At 47.1% G+C, this 18007-nt stretch overlaps 2 protein-coding genes and 1 long non-coding RNA gene across 6 annotated transcripts in view; 1 reads left to right on the top strand and 2 right to left on the bottom strand.

Moving 5' to 3' along the window:
• Mrps35 (mitochondrial ribosomal protein S35) overlaps nt 1-915 on the top strand; it is a 28878-nt gene extending 27963 nt beyond the window's left edge. For both annotated transcript variants that reach the window (XM_021165166.2, XM_021165167.3), the window contains exon 8: nt 565-915. In XM_021165166.2, coding sequence (XP_021020825.1) covers nt 565-834 — 270 coding nt within the window. In that variant the 3' untranslated portion in view covers nt 835-915. The remainder of the gene's footprint in view (nt 1-564) is intronic.
• Nucleotides 916-3899: 2984 nt separating this feature from the next.
• Mansc4 (MANSC domain containing 4) lies at nt 3900-14112 on the bottom strand. 2 transcript variants are annotated; one of them, XR_015047543.1, is made up of 4 exons: nt 13639-14112; nt 8414-8548; nt 4790-5746; nt 3900-4756 (listed from the first exon to the last, which is right to left on the bottom strand). XR_015047543.1 is itself a non-coding variant. In XM_021165676.3 (3 exons), exons 1-3 carry the CDS (start codon nt 13853-13855, stop codon nt 5082-5084), a joined length of 1017 nt encoding a protein of 338 aa, XP_021021335.1. In that variant the 5' UTR covers nt 13856-14112; the 3' UTR covers nt 3900-5081. The 2 variants fall into 2 exon arrangements, 1 of the variants encoding a protein (XP_021021335.1); XM_021165676.3 differs by having other exon boundaries at nt 3900-5746.
• Nucleotides 14113-15467: 1355 nt separating this feature from the next.
• LOC147003767 (uncharacterized) lies at nt 15468-17891 on the bottom strand. Of its 2 annotated transcripts, XR_015047542.1 has the most exons (3): nt 17726-17891; nt 17218-17381; nt 15468-15636 (listed from the first exon to the last, which is right to left on the bottom strand). It is a non-coding gene; the product is annotated as an uncharacterized LOC147003767 (long non-coding RNA). The 2 variants fall into 2 exon arrangements; XR_015047541.1 differs by having other exon boundaries at nt 15468-17381; nt 17726-17844.
• Nucleotides 17892-18007: the final 116 nt, after the last annotated feature.

Raw genomic sequence — 18007 nt, 5'->3', positions numbered from 1 at the left:
GCCCCCACCTCCTGGTTTACGTTTCATGGCACGTTACCTTCCCAGTCATTCCATAAGCATGTTAGATAATACTTTCATTGATTCATTATTTTTAACATTAAAACTGAGATAACAATGAGTGGCATCAAACACCTGTAATCTTAACCCCTGGGAGGTAGAAACAGGATGGTCAGAAGTTCATGGCCATCTGCAGCTATCTATGTAGAGAGTTGGAGGCCAGATGGCAGCATAGTACCTTGTCTAGTGTTAGGATGTCATTGTGTTACAGTTCGGGTCCTGCAGGCCTGTCCCCTCCATCTGTGCTCCAGCACAAGAGCAGGGCAAATGCTTACTTGAGGAGCACCTCTGGTAGCTTACAGAATAGCTACCTGCAAGAGAATTTTCTGTCTGTTGAGTAAAGTTTGTGAGGCAGAACAACCCTTGGGTGCCATGCAGGCTTTAAGTGTATAATGTAGATGGGGACCTTGAACATATTGTAACCTTTTCTTCCCCAAAATCAACAAGCAAAGGAACTTTGTCTTTGATAACATTTCCCAGAGTTCTGAACTTTTCTTTCTCTTTCAGAAAACTGAAGACTGGGAAAACAGTAAGACCGAGGAAGACATGGACGAGTATGTGTGGGCAAAGAGCTCCTCGGAGAACAGTGTCCTTCAGACCCTGCTGCAGATGAGAGCTGCGGAGAGCAGTGTGGCGCCGAGCAGAGAAGAGCTGCTGGGGACTAAAGAGGTCGAGGATTATCAGAAGTGTATTGTTCGTCTCAAGAACGAGGGGGAGAACGAGGCAAGCCTCGCTCAGTACAAGGAGTCTGTGAAGAGACTGTTAAATTTGGCATGAAGTCCAAACTAGAAGGCAGCTGTGTCAATTTTATGTTGTATTTAGTCACTGATTTGATATAAATGGGAGAATCCTTAAGAATGTTGTCTTACGTCAGGTACCATTGCGGCTTTCAGACTCCTGTGCCCTGTGGTGGTGGTGGTGGGGGGGGGGGGGGGGAGTGAGGGTGGCTGGGGCTTGTGGTTTCTCTGGTCCTGCCATGTTTTGACTCTATTTCTACACATCATCTTAAACCTCCCCCAACTACAGAGCATAATTGTTTCATTAGCTGCCTTGTCTCCACTGTCAGGTTTAGTGATTGCTTGTGATCAATAACTTTGGTTTCTAAGGATACCTAGCCCAGCGCCTGACCAAGCCCTCCGTGCCCCTCAGTGGCCAGCCTCAAGGAGGCTGCACTCTTTTGTGGACAGCAGCCAGGCTAGCTCTTTTACCCCATTTACCCCAGCGTCTGTCACACTTTCATTGGTGCTCTGTCTCACAAACTTCACTTAGCAGCAGACAGAAAACTCTTCAGGTCCCTTTACAGCTGGCCTTTGCAGGTGGCTTAGTTTCAACAGCACAGCGCAGTATTAACAACTTGATTTCTGTAGTGAGAGCAGAGAGCACAGACAACAGAACAGTCCTGGAGGATGTAAAGCTGTCATAGCAAAAGCTGCATCCAGATGTGTGCTGGCCACTTCCTGATTTAGGCCTGTGTAAGTGGGGAATTGGAGGTTCCCTGTGGAAACAAGGTGATTGGCTGTGTGACCCACCCATAGCTGCCTGTCTTGCAGTCTGAAGTTCTCTGCTTTCCTGTTGCGTTTGATGTCTTGTTGCTTCAGCTCTGATTGGCTACACTCTGCCTCTAGAGCTCATTGTCTCTAGCCCAGCTGGTAGGAAGGACAAGTAGAGGCCTGTCCACAGCCTTCTCCCTCTGTTCCTCCTGCCCCTATAGCCAGCAGCGCAGGAGGAGAAGACACGGGCCAGGACGGATGGGAAGTAGCAACAGATGGAATTCGGGTCAGGGTGGAACGAGTTGCTTTGTAGTGTGTGGGCTTGGACCCACGGCCTGATGCATGCTCAGCCCACACTGCCATTGAGCAGCACCACCCAGCCCCGATCCAGTATTTTTAATTTCCAATTTTCAATTTTCTAGCATTGTATCTGGAATTGGACATTTGTAGAAAATGAAACTAGGCTTTGGAATTAGTAATGTCCAAGGCAGACAGATTATAAAGGACAAAAATAGAGCCTTGAGTCTTATAGGTGTGTGTGGGACAGGGTGTCACTCAACAAGTGTGGCTCTGCAGTTAGGGTCATTGCATAGAGTGAATGAAAAGCCACACATGTAAGTGACCTGCCATGTAAACATCAAAAGCACGTTTAAAGAAGTTTTGGGGGCTGACTGGCACAGATGCCTGTTTCTAGTACACAGAAGCTGAGGGGAGGGGGATGCGTTTTACTTTTAATTACATGTCTGTTATGTGACTGGGGCGGGGCATGGGTGGTGGTGCAGGTACCCAGAGAGGACAGAGACATCAGAGCCCCTGGACATGGGCTCTGGCACTGAATTCAAGTTCTCTGCAACAGTAGTGTGTGTTCTTAACCACTGAGCCATCTCGTTAGCTCCCTGATTTTTTTTTTTATGGCATATCAGCACTTTAAAGATTTCGTGTGGAGTGGTGGAAAGCAGGAGCAGAGCAGGGCCAAAGGAAGCTGGGATGGATATAGTGCTGGGACAGACCGGATGAGGTATAGTTCCTTCCATAAGACTGTCTGGTAGGGCAGTACTGATGAGAATAGGGTATCCAGGCCATGTTAGAAATCTCGACTGTGCCTTTGCCCTCAGCTTTTGTATTGTCAGAGAATCTTTACCTAAGGCAGGATCTGGAGACTTGGCCTTGTCTGAAGAAGAACCCGCACTGTGATCCAGGGCAGGGCTTGGGTCACACAGCTGATGGTTGTAATTAGGTAACCGACAGTCCTACTGCCCGTGAATACTTTGGATAACCAGGTGTGGTAGCCTGCACCTAAAATGCTAGCATGTACAAAGTCAAGGCCAGCATGGGCTACAGGAGATCCTGTCTCATCCAAAAAAACAAATAAAATAACAAAAAAACCTCTTGGATGTTGTGGGACCGTTCTATGCAGCTGTTACACAATGGCCTTGGGAGAGTGCTATGGCCTGACTCCACAGAGAGGACCTTTGAGGCTTGGCACTCAGAACTGTCCTGTACCAAACTTCAATCTCCCCTGTGCCATGTTAACCAGTATCCTTTCCCTGAAGGACAACTGACCGAGCCCTGAATCCTAATGAATTTCCCAACCTTGGAGTGGTGTTGTCCCACCTTTGGTGGGAAGTGAGGCCTTAACTGGCCAGTTCAGGTTGATCAGAGGACTCAGGCCACTGTCATTAGTGGTGAATGGCAAGAGCTTGCTGTGTCTCCAGCCTGCTGTATCTGCTTCTTGACTAACTGTGGTCTGCATCGCCTCTCAAGTTACCTGAAGGGCAAAGGACCCAGCCGAAGGACACTTGGATGCGTTTGTTTCCTTATAAAGGTAAACGGGGTTTTCTCACATCAGAGTCATTTCTGTGAGATTCTTCAAGGAACGAGTCACTTTCCCAGAAGGGACATCTCTCTCTCTCTCTTTGAACCTCCACTGTGTTGGAAAATCCCTAAGCAATTCATACAAATTGAAACTAAATCTGGAGCTGGTCATGTTCACACATGCCTGAGGCTCAACACTTGGTAGATCAGGAGTCCAGGTCGTCCTCTGCTGCTAGATCCTCTCAAACCAGCAACACATGTAAAGAACTCTTGTAACTCTTGAAAGACTATTCTATTTGAATACAGATTTATCTGTAGATACAATGTCATGAATTACTTGTTTAAATACAATTTTAGGGGGCAAGAATCCCAGCAGTGCTATTATGCATGTATACACACACACATGAATAAAGTTTATGCTCATTTAAAGCTGAATATTCTTCCTACAGTTGATGTAGAACTTTATAATGTATTAGGAAAGAAATTGATAAAGTTTATGAAGCCTAATATTTTGAATCATGAGCAAGTCAAAGTATGTTTTTAAACATTTTTTTTTTATTTTGTTGATACTCCACTGATAAAATGTCTTCTTCCTTGTGCATGTGTGCATGTACATGCCTGCATATGTATATGTGTGTTAGTGTGCTTGCATGTGTACATGTGTATGTGTGTGTGTTTGGGCGCGTGTGTGTGTGTGTGTGTGCTTGTGCATGTTCATATGTGGGAGCTTGTTGGTATCTGGGTGGAGGTCAGGCAACAGCTTTTTGGGAGTTCTTGTTCCGTGAGACCCAGAGGTTGAAAGCCTGCGGTCAGGCAAGCACTTTTACACACTGAACCATCTCTCTGGCCCTACCTTTTTTTATATATATTAAAAATTGCTACTTTTACCCAGTGTCAATACTGGGGAAGGTGAAACTTTTTAGCCACTAGACAGCTTGTTTTAAACGTCTGAGGAAACTGTTCTTTTAGTCATTTTTTTCTTTAATTTTATTTTTAAAAGAAGTTTAGTTGTACAGTAGATATCTTACTACATGTATTACTGTGCTTGTGTGTATTTGTGCACATTCGTGCATATATCACAGTACTCTTGCGGGGGGGGGGGGTCAGAGGCCAACTTCAGGAGCCTGTTCTTTCACCCTGTGGGTTCCAGGGACTGAAGCATTAATCAAGGGAACATGAAAACAGGAAGTGCTTGCAGCTGAGTCCCTGTTCTTGCTCATTTGCCTACACCTCTAACCAGTTATCCCCGAAGGGCAGTTACTGAGCATCGGCCTTTGAACCAGGCCACCTGTAAACTCTCTCTCCTCCCTTTCTCCTCATCCATTCCTTTTCTTTTTAACAGGGTCCCATGGAGCTGGGGCTGGCCTGGAACTCGCTCTGTAACTGAGACTGACCTGGCCTAGCTTTGGACTCACTCTGAGACTGACCTGGGCTAGCCTTGGACTCACTCTGAGACTGACCTGGGCTAGCCTTGGACTCACTCTAACTGAGACTGACCTTGAACTTCTGATCCTCCTGCCTCCTCCAGAGTGCTGGGGTCAAAGATGTTATCACTTCTAATGTAGGATCCCCTCCCCTTCCTCAGTTCAGGAAATGGAAACCACTGGGGAAGTAGACAGCTTTACCAAGCCTTTGCTTGGGTAGATATTGGTATCCTAGAATTTTTTTTTTCTTTTATAAAATGCTCTTTCTCACAGAAAGCCTTAGGGTCTCCAGCCTTTAGGAGCTTTCCTTCAGTGTGTCACGCTTGTACCCAGATGCTGACCCAATTTGTCCCACGTGAGACCAGCCCTGCTGCTTCCCACAGCATCTGGATGTCCCGAGGACCACACGGCAGCAAAGGCTGACGATGGCAGCACCCAGGGTTACACAAGCCAGCCAGACCCCTGCAGACGCTGGTGCTCCATCCCGTGGCTCTTCCTTCTCAAACGAGTGGTTCCCGCTGTAGGACCCCTTTGTTTTGTTCACTGATGGTTTGCTAATGTTGAGTCGAGACTGGCTGGGCACCCGAGAAACTCTGGTGTCTGTGGGTCCAAAGTAAGGAGAAATAGTCTTGTTGCCTGGACTGTGGGTGAAGTCTGTGCTTGGTGACACCATGTTGACCTTGGTAGCAGTGGACACATTCGCAGAAGTGAATCTTATCCCTACATCCGTGGTTGACTTCCTGGAATAACTGATACCTGTGTTTGCACCTAAATCCTGCTGTGTGGTTGACGCTGCCTCTGTGGATGGCACCACGTGGTTCATCACATCTGGGTATACTCCTTCACTACCTACAGTCATAGCTTTTAGAATCCTCAGTCTATCCCACCATTCGGACGAGGAGCGGGTGTTTGGGTAAATAGGAGATGTATGCTCAAAAACCAGCAAGTCTGGGTCTGTGCCTGAAAGACAAGAGAGATTTTATTTTAAAAAAATAACAGCTTATCTGAGAATTTCACAAATGCATGCAATGTATTACCAGTTTCTTTGTGAAGGCCTTAGGCACAGCCTGAAAGCTGTGGGGTTTGTCTCTGGAGCCTGGGCTGAGCCAGATTCCAGTTCCAGCTGCACAGACTCCTGAAGCTCAGAGCAGGCCGAGTGTGTGTTTATCCCAACATCCCAATGACACTCTGCTGTGGACAAATATGGCTGTACAGAGAAGACGCCTTTGTGTATAAAGAAAGCTTTGTGCCAGAGTTCCCATGCTGCCAGCAGCCGAATACCACACACCACCTAATAAGCTGGTAAAAACAGCCAGGGAAAGGGCCCTTTGAAATTGGGAACAATGCCAGCAGCCACACCCTCCTGTTTTTGCTTTGTCTTCTCTCCTAGTACACTCAAAGGCTGTGTAGCTTCCCAGTGCTCCCCACCAGGAGTGCTGTCTGCCTGTGCCCCCCAATGCTCCCCACCAGGAGTGCTGTCCACCTATGCCGCTTCCCTTCCCCACTTTGACCTCTGTGACAATGCTTCATCTCTCATCATTTTGCAAAGCTTAAGCTTCAGAGGCAGTGACTTCTGACTTCCTGGTCACGTGCGCCACATCCTCAGTACTGTGGGACCTTCTTCTTGAGTATCCCTGGCAGTCAAGTCCAGGGATACTGCGTGCCTCTTCTTTAGCCTTGGCTTTTTGTCCCAGCCATCTGTCTGTCTGTCCTCATTTCTGTTGTCAATTTGACATAAACTAGAGACAGCTGGGAAGAGGGACCCTCCACTGAGGACTTGGCCTCCATCTTGTTAGCATGTGGGCGTGTCTGTGGTACTGTTTGATTGATGGTTGATGTAGGAGGGATTAGCACACTGTGGGCTCCAGTTGTATGAAAAGCTAGCTGAGCTCAATCCTAGGAACAAATTAAGTGCTCCTGCCTCAAGTTCCTGCCCTGATTTCCCTTCGTGATGGGTTGTGAGCTGGGAGTCATAAGTGTGCAAGATAAAATAGCCCCCCCCCCACACACCCATTAGCTACCTTCCTATTTCTGTGATAAAATACCATGGCCAAGTACATCTAGGCAAGCAGCAGGCAGCAGGCCTGGTAGTCAGGGCAGGAAACAGAGCTCACATCTTCAGATGCAAGCAGGAAGCTTACTGGCAGTAAGGCAAGGCTATCCAATCTCAACGCCTGCTCCCGGGGAAGTGCTTCCTCTAGTGAGGCTGTACCTTGCAAGCTTCCCCAAAGAGCACCACCAACTGGAGATTAGGCCATCAAATACCCACGCCTATGGGGAACATTTATCACTCAAGCACTGTGCTCCGAAAGCTGCTTTTGGTGTGGTGTAAATCACCGCAACAGAAAGCAAACTAGAACAGCATCCTTGGTCTTCATTTATGTTCTCCCTTCACCTCCCTCCCCAGAGTCCACAGCTGTCCCACTGTACTGATGGCACCGAGGTGCCTGTGGCCTGTGCCTTCCTCTTTCATGGCACTGAACTTTCCCAGTGCTCTATCAGACACTTCTGCATGCACACCCCAGGCACCATCCCTGAGGGGGTCCAAACGCGCTAACCTTGGCCTGTTTTCTCTTCCCGCCCCCACTACCCATTCTGGGCTATGAGAAGCGGGGTTGGCTCTTCCCTCATTTCCTCCCTTTAAAGGGTTACTAAGGGATGGAGATGTGGCTCAGTGCAGATCCCTGGGACTGATCCTCAGTCCCTAGGACTTATCCCCAGTACCAGAGGCTCCTAATGAATCTTTCCAAAGTTCAGCAGCAATTTCCTTCATAACAACCACCATTACCTTGTCAGTTCCAATGCTTCCCTGACCAGATGTCTGAAAATGTCAACCTGAAGATGTTACTGCCCTCTTGAAGCCATATTTCCACTGTGGCTCCTAATGTCCCCATTCATGTGGCCAGGTCAGTTTTCCCACTGTCTGGATGGTGGCTCAGGGCTCCCTGCCTGCCTCTCTCTGCCTGGTTTCTCGCTTTCTGCAGTTTCCTCCTCTGATGGGCTTTGTGCTGAGGCAGTATCTATCATGCACTCATGTGTATGTGTGCATGCATGTGACTACCTGTGTGTGTCTCTGAGTGTGTGCATGTGTGTGAACACACTGATGTGTACAGGAACAAGAGCAGAGGATGAGGGGACAACCTTGGGTGGTGGTCCTCAGATCCATCCACCTCGTGAGACACAGTCTTTCTCAGTGCATTGGCTATCTAGAGACCTGTAAGATGCTACTGTCTATCTGGGGAGCTTCCTAGTCCCTTACTCCCAACCCTGTAGGACCCTGTTGCAGTGTCCATAGACCTCAGGTGGCCCATGAGCACTCTCTCTGCTTCTGAGGGACATTCCTAGCCACTGTAGTAAAAATGCCTACTTTAGCTTTTGCTGAGTTCTCAATATAGTCCAACCACAGAGCTTACACTCCTGTTCAGTTGTGCATAGTCTGTCATCTGGAATGAATGCTGGTGAATGTGCCAAACAAGGTCCTGATGGCCAAACCATCTCCAGACAGAGGTTTCTGGAAAACAACAGTCTGGGGACTTAAGCCTGGGTGTTCCAGCCAGTTTTTGAAGCTGCGAGCCCTTCTAGAGAAGTAGCATTTGCGTCCCAAGCCTTGTTCGACGGGGTCTTTACCTGCTGTTATGTTATACAGAATGGCACTGGTCCCGGGCTCCAGGATGCAGCTCTCCAGGGTTGGGCAGTGAACATGAAGGCAGTTGACATTGTCGTGGATGGGATCGTGGAAGAAGACAGCCACATTACAGGAAACTGAAAAGGCCAAGGGAATCAGCTTAGGGTCCTGGCTTCCGTCAGTTGTGTATTTGTGTATGAGAGAGAGACAGAGACAGAGATAGAGACAGAGACAGAGTCTCACTACACAGCCCAGGTGGGCTTTAATTAAAAAAAAAAAAAACCAAGACATTTTATTTTAGATTTATTTAGTTACTTTTTGTATGTGAGTACACTATAGCTGTACAGATGGTTGTGAGCCTTCATGTGGTTGTTGGGAATTGAATTTTTAGGACCTCTGCTTGCTCCGGCCCAAAGATTTTGTTTTTTTTTTTTTTTGGTTTTTCGAGACAGGGTTTCTCTGTATAGCCCTGGCTATCCTGGAACTCACTTTGTAGACCAGGCTGGCCTCGAACTCAGAGATCCACCTGCCTCTGCCTCCCAAGTGCTGGGATTAAAGGTGTGCACCACCACACCTGGCCGGCCCAAAGATTTATTTATTATTATACGTAAGTACACTGTAGCTGATTTCAGATTTACCAGAGAGGGTGTCAGATCTCATTACGGGTGGTTGTGAGCCACCATGTGGTTTCTGGGATTTGAACTCAGGACCTTCAGAAGAGCAGTCAGTGCTCTTAACAGCTGAGCCATCTCGCCAGCCCCCAGGTGGGCCTTAAACTTATAATAGTCCTACCCAGCCTCCTAGTGCTGGGATCACAGGGACAGAACCACCAAGCCTGGCTTTGCTACCAGTCAGATGAGATCTGAGTAACTTCTATTTCTTTCTGGAACGTTGAATGAATCTTGTATTGTGGTTAGATATTTTTCAGAACATTATAAACTATTAAAACTATATAATATACCTATTTGAAAGAAGATATTATTCTAAATGCTCTAATATATTCCTTTCCACAGAGGACACCTGGAATTTTTATTTGATTTTCATTCTTTTGAGACAGAGGTCTCTCTTAAGTAGCTCTAGCTGGTCTGGAACTTGTTATATAGACCAGTCTGGGCTCAGGCCTTGAAGCAATCCTCCTGCCTAAGTGCTGGGACTGTAAGTGTGAGCCACCATAACCAGCCTTAGATTGATGGACTGATCATATATTTAGAGATGGGGTCTCACTGTGTTTCCTGGCTGGCCTGAAACTCACTGTGTAGACCAGGCTGGCTTTGAACTCAGAGATCTGTTTGACTCTGCCTGCTAGGATTAAAGGCACACACCATCACATCCCATAGAATCATTATAGTTTAGTCTTAGTAATTTTTGTGCATGAAAAACATCAGTTGTCTACACAAAGCTCTGGAAAGTACCTTTCTGATTTCTAAGTACAACATGGTCTCTGAGTGCTAAGGTCCTAGGGCCACTGGAGGAAGAAGGAGGAACATAAAAAGAAAGATGTGGGCTGGAGAGATGGCTCAGCGGGTAAGAGCACTGACTGTTCTTCCAGAGGTCCTGAGTTCAATTCCCAGCAACCACATGGTGGCTCACAACCATCTGTAATGGGGTCCAATGTACTCTTCTGGTGTGTATCTGAAGACAGCTACAGTGTACTCATATAAATAAAAATAAATAAATCTTTAAAAAAAGATGCTCCAACCACAGACAAAGGAATGACAGAGTGGGGACAGCCAGAAGATTGAATGACACCTGAGGGTATGGATCTGGGTGCAAATGTTTTCCCGGGAGAAGCCTAATCAGTGACTATTAAATACACAAGGATGCTGGCTTCAGTGGGCAGGGCATATCTGCTTATCACATATTCACGCTGGCTTTTGTTTTCCAGGTCCGTTGCTTTAAACATACGGGTTATTTCTGGAAACCCAGAATTAGAGTTACTGGGTACAAAATTTGTGCATCCGTCCGTCCTAATGTGCACATGCACTGTGAGTTCAATCCTATTGCAGAGCAGCCAGGACCATGCGATGTGTCCGCTGGCTCAGAGGTATCACACTCTTTAATAAAACAGGATTACAGAGATACAGTATCCCACCTGAAGCATGCTGGGGGTGGGGTGCGTGTAGGTCAGGGAGGGTGCTGTGCTGGGGTGGGGGTGGGGGATGGAGGTCAGGGAAGGCACTGCTGTGTTGGTGGGAATCATGTTGGTCAGAGAGGGCACTGTCCTGTGGAGTCCTGCTCTGCCCTTCAAGAGAGTTAGCCATGGAGAGCCTCAGCTCTAGTCTCACTTCTGGGACACCTTCGGGTTTTTGCAGCATTTCTTTTTTTTTTCCCCAGGAGAGAACGAATAAGACAAAATGAATTACTACTACATTGGGTTGCAAAACCCCCGAGGATGGTTCTGGGAAGTTGTAAGGAAAAGGAACTGAAAAAGTTATTTAATATTTAGATTTGAGATAAGAAAGTCATTGGTGTGATATAGAGCAGTATTGAATCTTACTCTATAGCCTAAGCTGGTCTTGAACTCAGGCTTATTATATATCCCAGAGTGACCACAAATTCATGACCATGCCCCTGCCTCAGCCTCCCAAGTTTTGGGATTACAGGTATCAGCCACCACACCTCGATTATAGAGACTGATTTTTATTGGAATAATTTTTTATGAAAGATTTATTTTATTTTTAATTATGTGTACTTGTGTATCTATGAGAGGGGAGGCATGTGGCATCAATGCATTCTGTGGAGAACAGAGATTCCTGGACCTGGAGTTATAGAAGGTGTGAGCCACTCAGGTGCTGGGACCTGAGCCCAGATGCTCTATAAAAGTCATAGGAGTGTTCTTAACCACTAAGCAATCTCTCTAGTCTCTCTGGCCCTATGACATGTTTTCTATGGAGCTGGGAATGTGGTGCCCACACATAATCTCAGCTTTCCAGAGGCTGAAGGGGGCAGATCAGGATTCCCCAAGAGGAGGACAGGGTGAGAGGGAGGGAGGGAAGAAAGGAAGGATGTAAGGAAACTGACCTTCTAGTTCATGTGTATGTTTCAATGTTCCAGCTCCGTGCAGAAGTGTGACAAGTCTGGGCCCTGTTGTTCAGTCCTGCCTTCCTGGCTGCAGAGGCTCTGGGCTCATGGAGTGTCCTGGATGACTGCCCTGAACTGTTTTTCTCTTTAATGTTGATGTGTGATATGTCTGTGAGTGTGATATATGTGTGTGAGTATGCATGTGTCAGCGGACAGCCTTGGGGGTCAGTCCTCTTCCACCTTGTTTGAGGCACAGTCTCTTTGCTTTTTGGCTGCTGCATGCCTTAGGCTAGCTGGCCTGCGAGCTATCAAGGATTCCCCTGTCTCTACCTTCCATCTCCCTTTAGGGCCACTGGGGATTATAGATGCTCATATTCCTGTGCTCAGCTTTAAGTGGGCTCTGGGGATTCAAACTTGGGACCTCACACTTGTCTGTCAAGCACTTTAGCCACTAAGCCATCTTCCCGGCTCTGTTTTGTTTTCATTTCAGCAAGATCTCGTGTATTTCAGGCTGGCCTCAAACTCATTACATAGCTGAGGACAACTTTGAACTTGTGATCTCCCTGCTTTCACCCCTAAGTGTTGAGATTACAGAAGTGGGCCACCACTCTGGGTTGATGTACTGGAGGCCTCCAGCATGCTAGACAGGCACCCTACAAATTTAACAGAAACCCCAGCCCAGGACCCTGCTCTGAAAAGATTCTTTTTTATCAGACCGATTGTTCTTTATGCCTCTAGCTGTGAAGGTCATGGCTTGTGACAAGTCTCTCAAACCACACTCCCTGAAAATCTGGCCGCCCTCCTAGACGCTCTAAACTTTATTCAGAAATTTGCATATGCAATTGGCTAAGCAATATCTTTAATGAATAATCAGTATCAAATTATGGTTAAAAGACGATGAGGCCCCTGTGGGGATGGCTTCCACAATACACTGTGTTGCCCTCGTGTCGTCTTTCTACCTAGCTTTAAAAGAACTAAAAATGTCTTCAAGCAGTTTTGACCTTGAAGGCGTTCACACCCAAGTCCCATTTATAGGGAAACTTGAAGATAGCATAATCTACACTCTAACTTCCTGTACAATGTGCCCCATACTTTATAAGCCGGGAGATACATCTTATAAGATAGGCATGGCACTGAAACCACCAAAAGTTATTTTAAGAAGAAATTATTAAACATGGTGGTGCTTACTTATCATCCCAGCACTTGGGATTCGTGGGTGGAGGACCAGAAATTCAAGGCCAGCCTCCTCGGAAAAATGAGTTCAAACTGGGCCACATGTAAGTACATCTCAAACAAGCAGAGCCTCACAGCTGTACCAGACCAGTACAGGATTAAGCCAGTAGGCTTTCCAGCAGGAGTTAGAAGGAGATCGGGAGCCCTTATTCCTGTTGACAGTTGATGGCTTCATGGGAGGGGGACTCAGGGTTGGTTGGTTGGTTGGTTTTTCTTTCTTTCCTTCTTTTTTTCTCCCCCTTTAGGGGAGCAGTTCTTGGTCATGCCCAAGAAAATCTGGGCAAGACAAACTGGAGTCAGTAGGTTATTTTTTTTAAAGGAGAATATGAAGGGAGTGGTGGTGAGGGATCTAGAAAGGTCAGAAGTTAGAGGTTAGAGGGCAGAGTGGGGGTGAAAGTGGTCAAAACACTGAGATTCTCAGACCTAACAGAAAACATCTTAAAAGCACGGAGAAACAAAAGTAAATAATGACAGTTTGAAAGTTGGTTACTGTAAACCCTGGTTGTTTGTGTTTGTTGTTTTGGTTTTGAAACACAATCTTAGCCCCTGCTTGTCTCATCTCACAGTGTAACTGAGGCTTGCCTTGAACCCTTGATCCACCCCATCCCACCACCACCACTTTCCAGTTCCTAAATGCTGGGATTGTAGTTATGGGCCACAGCACCTGGTTTATTGGAAACATTTGGATTATAAAATAATCAAGTTAGTTAACCCTGAAAGAAATATGTCCCTTTAGCACTTTGTCAAAGAACGCAGGATACCGTGGGTTCAAAATCACCTGCTCTGCTGCTGCCCACCCTGGGTCCTGCTCCTCCCCCTCTACCTGGGCCTCGTGCTCCTGGAGTCCTCGCTGGCCCTCCCCCATGGGCCTTATGCTCTGGTTTCGGGGTCCTTCCTGGTTCCACCCCCCAGCCTTGGCCTCGTGCTGTGAAACTACCCAAGTGGGCTCTGGCAGCCCCCCGCTCGCTCTCACCATCCTTCCGGAGGCAGCAGCTCCGGCCGCACTTCTGCCCAGTGTTCTCTGAGTAGTACTTGAGGAACTGGGCGCCCAGCCTCTGAGATTCCTCCAGGTCCAAGAGCATCCCCGGGAAGCGGCGGATCCAGCAATCTCTGTAGAACACAGTGGGTGAGCAGAGCCCATGCACCATGCTAGCTAGCCCCAGCAGCAGTAGCAGCCCCACCGCCCGCATCTCTCCGTGCTGAAGGGAAGCAGCTGGAGCTGATCATGGGCTGCTAGGGCTGCAAGGGGCGTCCTTCTGCCGAGGCATCTCGGCTCCTTTTTTGTTCCTTTCCAGCTGGGCCCCGGGAGAGTGCTGGCCTTGCTGCCTTGTCTCTGGACCCTATCCAGCAAGTTTTGGTGTTCTGGCCCCTCCTCTCTTGAAGAGGGGATGCTCCTGTCAGCTAGTCAGCTATTCTTCTTTCTCTAGGAGTAAAGAGTCACAGACACCTTTTCCTAGGCAGGCATAAAGGCCAGGAGAAACCCTATCCCCGAGTCCTGCTGAGAAAACAATTACCTAGTCTTTTGACATCAGATTAAGGGAGGCTCTGTTTTCAGAAACAACACATTGTTTTGTGAGGTGTTCACTATAGGCTTAAGAGCTGGTGACGACTGTATTTTTTTCTCCCTAAGTTTTGTTGTTCTGGCTCCAGAGAAAACCAGTTTGTGTACTTGTTGGAATTTTTATTATTAAAAAAACCAAAAAACCAAAAAACAAAAACAAAAACAAGAGCCAGGTGTGGTGGTCTACAAAGTGAGTTCCAGGACAGCCAGAGCTATACAGAGAAACCCTGTCTCGAAGAACAAACAAACAAACAAAAAAGAAAACAAAAACAAAACTTGAAAGGAAAAAAAATAGAAAAAGAAATATATTTAAAATGTTTAATTTTGCGATAAATGCAATTGTATATATTCTGGTTACTTCTTAGGGCCAGTAGTTTTCTTGTAAGCCTAAAAGAAACTAAGGATTCGACCAGCTGACCCCAATTCAGCACGCTCATAACGAAGGGGAAATATGACAGCCTTGAAAAGGCATATCGCTCCATCCCCAGTAACTCTGTGACCTCACATACCTGCCTCCCTGTTGAACACCATGCGCATGCGCATGTCTCACAGCCATTTCGTGGTTGACCATGTGGTGGGCAGAGACAACTTGCCAGAGTTGGGTTTTCCTGCTACCACGTGGTTCCGAGGTTCAAACTCAGAGTATCAGGAGTCCTCAGCAAGCACTTTGACCTCCCCAGCCACCCCACCAGCCAGCCAGCTGGACCTTACCTTGTTTATATTCGATCTCTCTCTCTCTCTCTGCCCTGCCCACTCCCCCCCCCCCCCCCTGTCCCCTTGCTGCCGTTTCTCCAGACAGGGTTTCTCTGTGTAGTCCTGGCTGGCCTCGAACTCAGGTAGGCCTGCCTCTGCCTCCTGGATGCTGTGGCTAAAGGTGTGAGCATCACCACCCATCTGTTAGTTATTTCTAACAAGGATCTTTTCTGGTTTTGGTGCTGTCATGGAGACCTAGGACCTTGTGTGTGCTGGCTAAATGTGCTGCCACTGACCTGAGAACACTGACCTTGAGAGACAAATCAATTTTCCTCACTTTCAATACCTATGTTTTTGAGACATTGTCTCACAGTGCAGGCATGGCTAGCCTGGGACTTGTTATGTGGACCAGGCTGGCCTTAAACTCAGATCTGACTGCTTCTGCCTCCTAAATTCTGAAGTTAAAGGTGTGTGTCACATGGCTTACTTTGCCAGAGAGTGTTTTCTTGACCCCAGGTGGATAGTAGATGCACAAATCAAACATTCACTGATAGTAAACCAGAAATAACTTTATTTTGGGGCTGGAGAGATGGCTCAGGAGTTAAGAGCACTAACCATTCTAGAGGTCCTGAGTTCAATTCACAGTAACCACATGGTGGCTCACAGCCATCTGTAATGGAATCTGATGCCCTCTTCTGGTGTGTCTGAAGAGAGAAACTGTGTACAAAATAAATAAATATTTTTTTAAAAAAAGAATTTTATTTTAAACAATTCTTTGAAATGCATAGAATTTTACCACGTACTAAAACAAAATTTGTATGCTAATGATATGGGTGTGCTTGTTAATTTGCACAAAATATTTTTAATTAATCTCCTCTTTGACAATTTCACACATGTACATAATATAGCTGGAGCATACTCTCCACCAATTAATTCCTCCCCCAAACACTTCCGGTAAACATTCCCTTCCTACTTCAGGCCCTCTGTTGGCTGGCTTTCTTTCTTTCTTTTCTTTCTTTTCTTTTCTTTTCTTTTCTTTTCTTTTCTTTCTTTTTTCTTTTTGGTAACCTTGCTGGAATGTTGACCGTTCTTCTTGTTGGCTATCTAGTGCAGACCATAGTTCTGAGAGCTCACCAGTGTGATCTCCTCTTCCCGTACAAAAGGCACTCATTCCACAGCACTCCTCCCCACTCTCCCACCTTTATGCTCTTTTAGCCCCTTCTTCCAAGTTGTTCCCTGAGCTTGTGGGGACAGGTTGCTATAGAAGTCCAGTTAGGGCTGAACACCCAGCCCCTTGTTCTCAGCACTTTGATGAGCTGTCTGCCCACTGCAGACAGAGATTTCTTGGGCCAAGGGGAATGGAGAGCAGCACTGATCTGTGGCTGTGAACATCAGTATTCAGAAGGTAACATGACAGCATATCCATTTAGCAGAGCAACAGCAGTGAGCCCCTCAGGGCTGTGACCCTGAGCACCAATTGTCAGTGTTTAATGATCAATGACAGCTCCATCCACTCAATGATGACATTAAGCAAAGTGTTCATGAAGCCTTGATACTATAGCTTAACTACTTTGTAACAAAGAAGTTTATATGTATTTGTCTTTATGCCCAGCTTTCTAGAACACTGTGTGGTTTACTGAAATTATTGGATCTTTTAAGATGCCCCATCGTATGGCCAGGGGTTAAAATCTTGCAGGAGCAGTGCCCAGTATTGTCAGGTACCACTTCAGATTGCAGTCCAGCTGACCTCACTGTGGTAATGTGACCAGGGTTGAATTGCCTCTCTAATGAGAATCATTCTCAAAGGTTGGCTTTCTGGTTTGTTTTAAAAGGCAAGAGAATACCAGTTGGTCTGGAAACAAAAGCTTCCATTGGTAAAGATTCTAAAGAGCCAGAGACTAAGAGCCTGTTCTTCTGGTGACTCACTGAATCCCGCCTTGCTGATGGAGGCACAGACAGATCCAGGTCCAGCCTTTTTGAAGTCAGCCCTCCCAGAAGCCCCCAGCCTGATGATGTCTAATGGTAGCTGTGGCATTTTGCCTTTCTGTAGAATCTACTAAATCCTTGGCCCCTCACCTGAAACCCTCCTCATACCCCAAACACTGAGAGTGACAGATGGGGAACGGAAGCCTGCCAGGAATGATTTCAGGCCTGTCAATCACGGGACTGTGTTGCAAGTTTCTCAGAGTATCCAAGAAAGTAACAAAGTATAGCAAGCCCCAGGTCCATGGTTGAGTCTCTTTCCCATAGGAAGGAGGGATCCTGCTAGAATGTTTTCTGTACTATGTGGCTCCTTACCTTTGTGTGTATTCTGCAGAATATAATGGCCGACAGCCCTCTCTCTGTGAAGCAGCCAACGGATACAGTAATGCTGGGGAATGCAAGGCAGAGCACCATGGGCACCATGGCAGACACTATTGCATCACTACAGCCTTTGGGATCCAGCCTTCTAACCAAGCGTCCTGCCAGGGAACACAGGAAAATGTTCTTTCCTAACAGCTATGATGGGATGGTTGTGGTGGGGTAGATGGGGATGAGAGCGGGCAAGTGCTACCCAGAGGGGACAGCTCTGACGCATCTTCATCTCTGCATCTCCATCTCCGCATCCTCTCCATCCACCTGCCCCTTTTGCTGCTCAGATACTCTGCTGTCTTGGTGCTGCGGTTTGAACCATGCCACTGCCTGTCTTCCTATCTGTCTGTCTTGTCCATGGAGTTAATAACTCTTCTAATAAATTGCTTAGCCCTAGTAATCCGTGTCCACTCTGGAACCACCCCGCGGATCTAAAACCTGCAGGAAAACTCACACAGGGACTATGGGGCTGCGGGAAACACCAGAAGATCAAGTACGGTGACTTGTGCGTAGGGGGCGAGCACCGCGAACCGACGCGTTTGTTTGTTTCCTAACAACACCGTGCTGGAGAAATGCACAGTGGTTAAGAGTGCACACTCCTGCTGCGGAGGACAGGAGCTCCGTTTCCGCGTAGGGCAGCTCACAACCGCCCGTACCTCAGGCTGCAGGGTGATCTGCCGCCTTTGGCTCCCTGGCACCTGCATTGTAGCGTAGGAACTCACATAGACACATGGAT

Source organism: Mus caroli, unplaced genomic scaffold, assembly GCF_978045245.1.
Source record: "Mus caroli unplaced genomic scaffold, Mus_caroli_1 scaffold_7, whole genome shotgun sequence".
In the NCBI taxonomy this organism is placed as follows: domain Eukaryota; kingdom Metazoa; phylum Chordata; class Mammalia; order Rodentia; family Muridae; genus Mus; species Mus caroli.
The sequence above is the reverse complement of the archived record's forward strand: the minus strand, read 5'-3'. Positions and strand labels throughout refer to the sequence as shown.

Excerpts from the sequence above, each read along its gene's own strand:
- Mansc4 (XM_021165676.3), bottom strand. The coding sequence starts at position 13,855 with ATGCGGGCGGTGGGGCTGCTACTGCTGCTGGGGCTAGCTAGCATGGTG. Across the intron at positions 8,549-13,638 it reads CTGCTGCCTCCGGAAGGATG|TTTCCTGTAATGTGGCTGTC; the intron begins GTGAGAGCGAGC and ends TGGCCTTTTCAG. Across the intron at positions 5,747-8,413 it reads TCTGTATAACATAACAGCAG|GCACAGACCCAGACTTGCTG; the intron begins GTAAAGACCCCG and ends CTTGTCTTTCAG.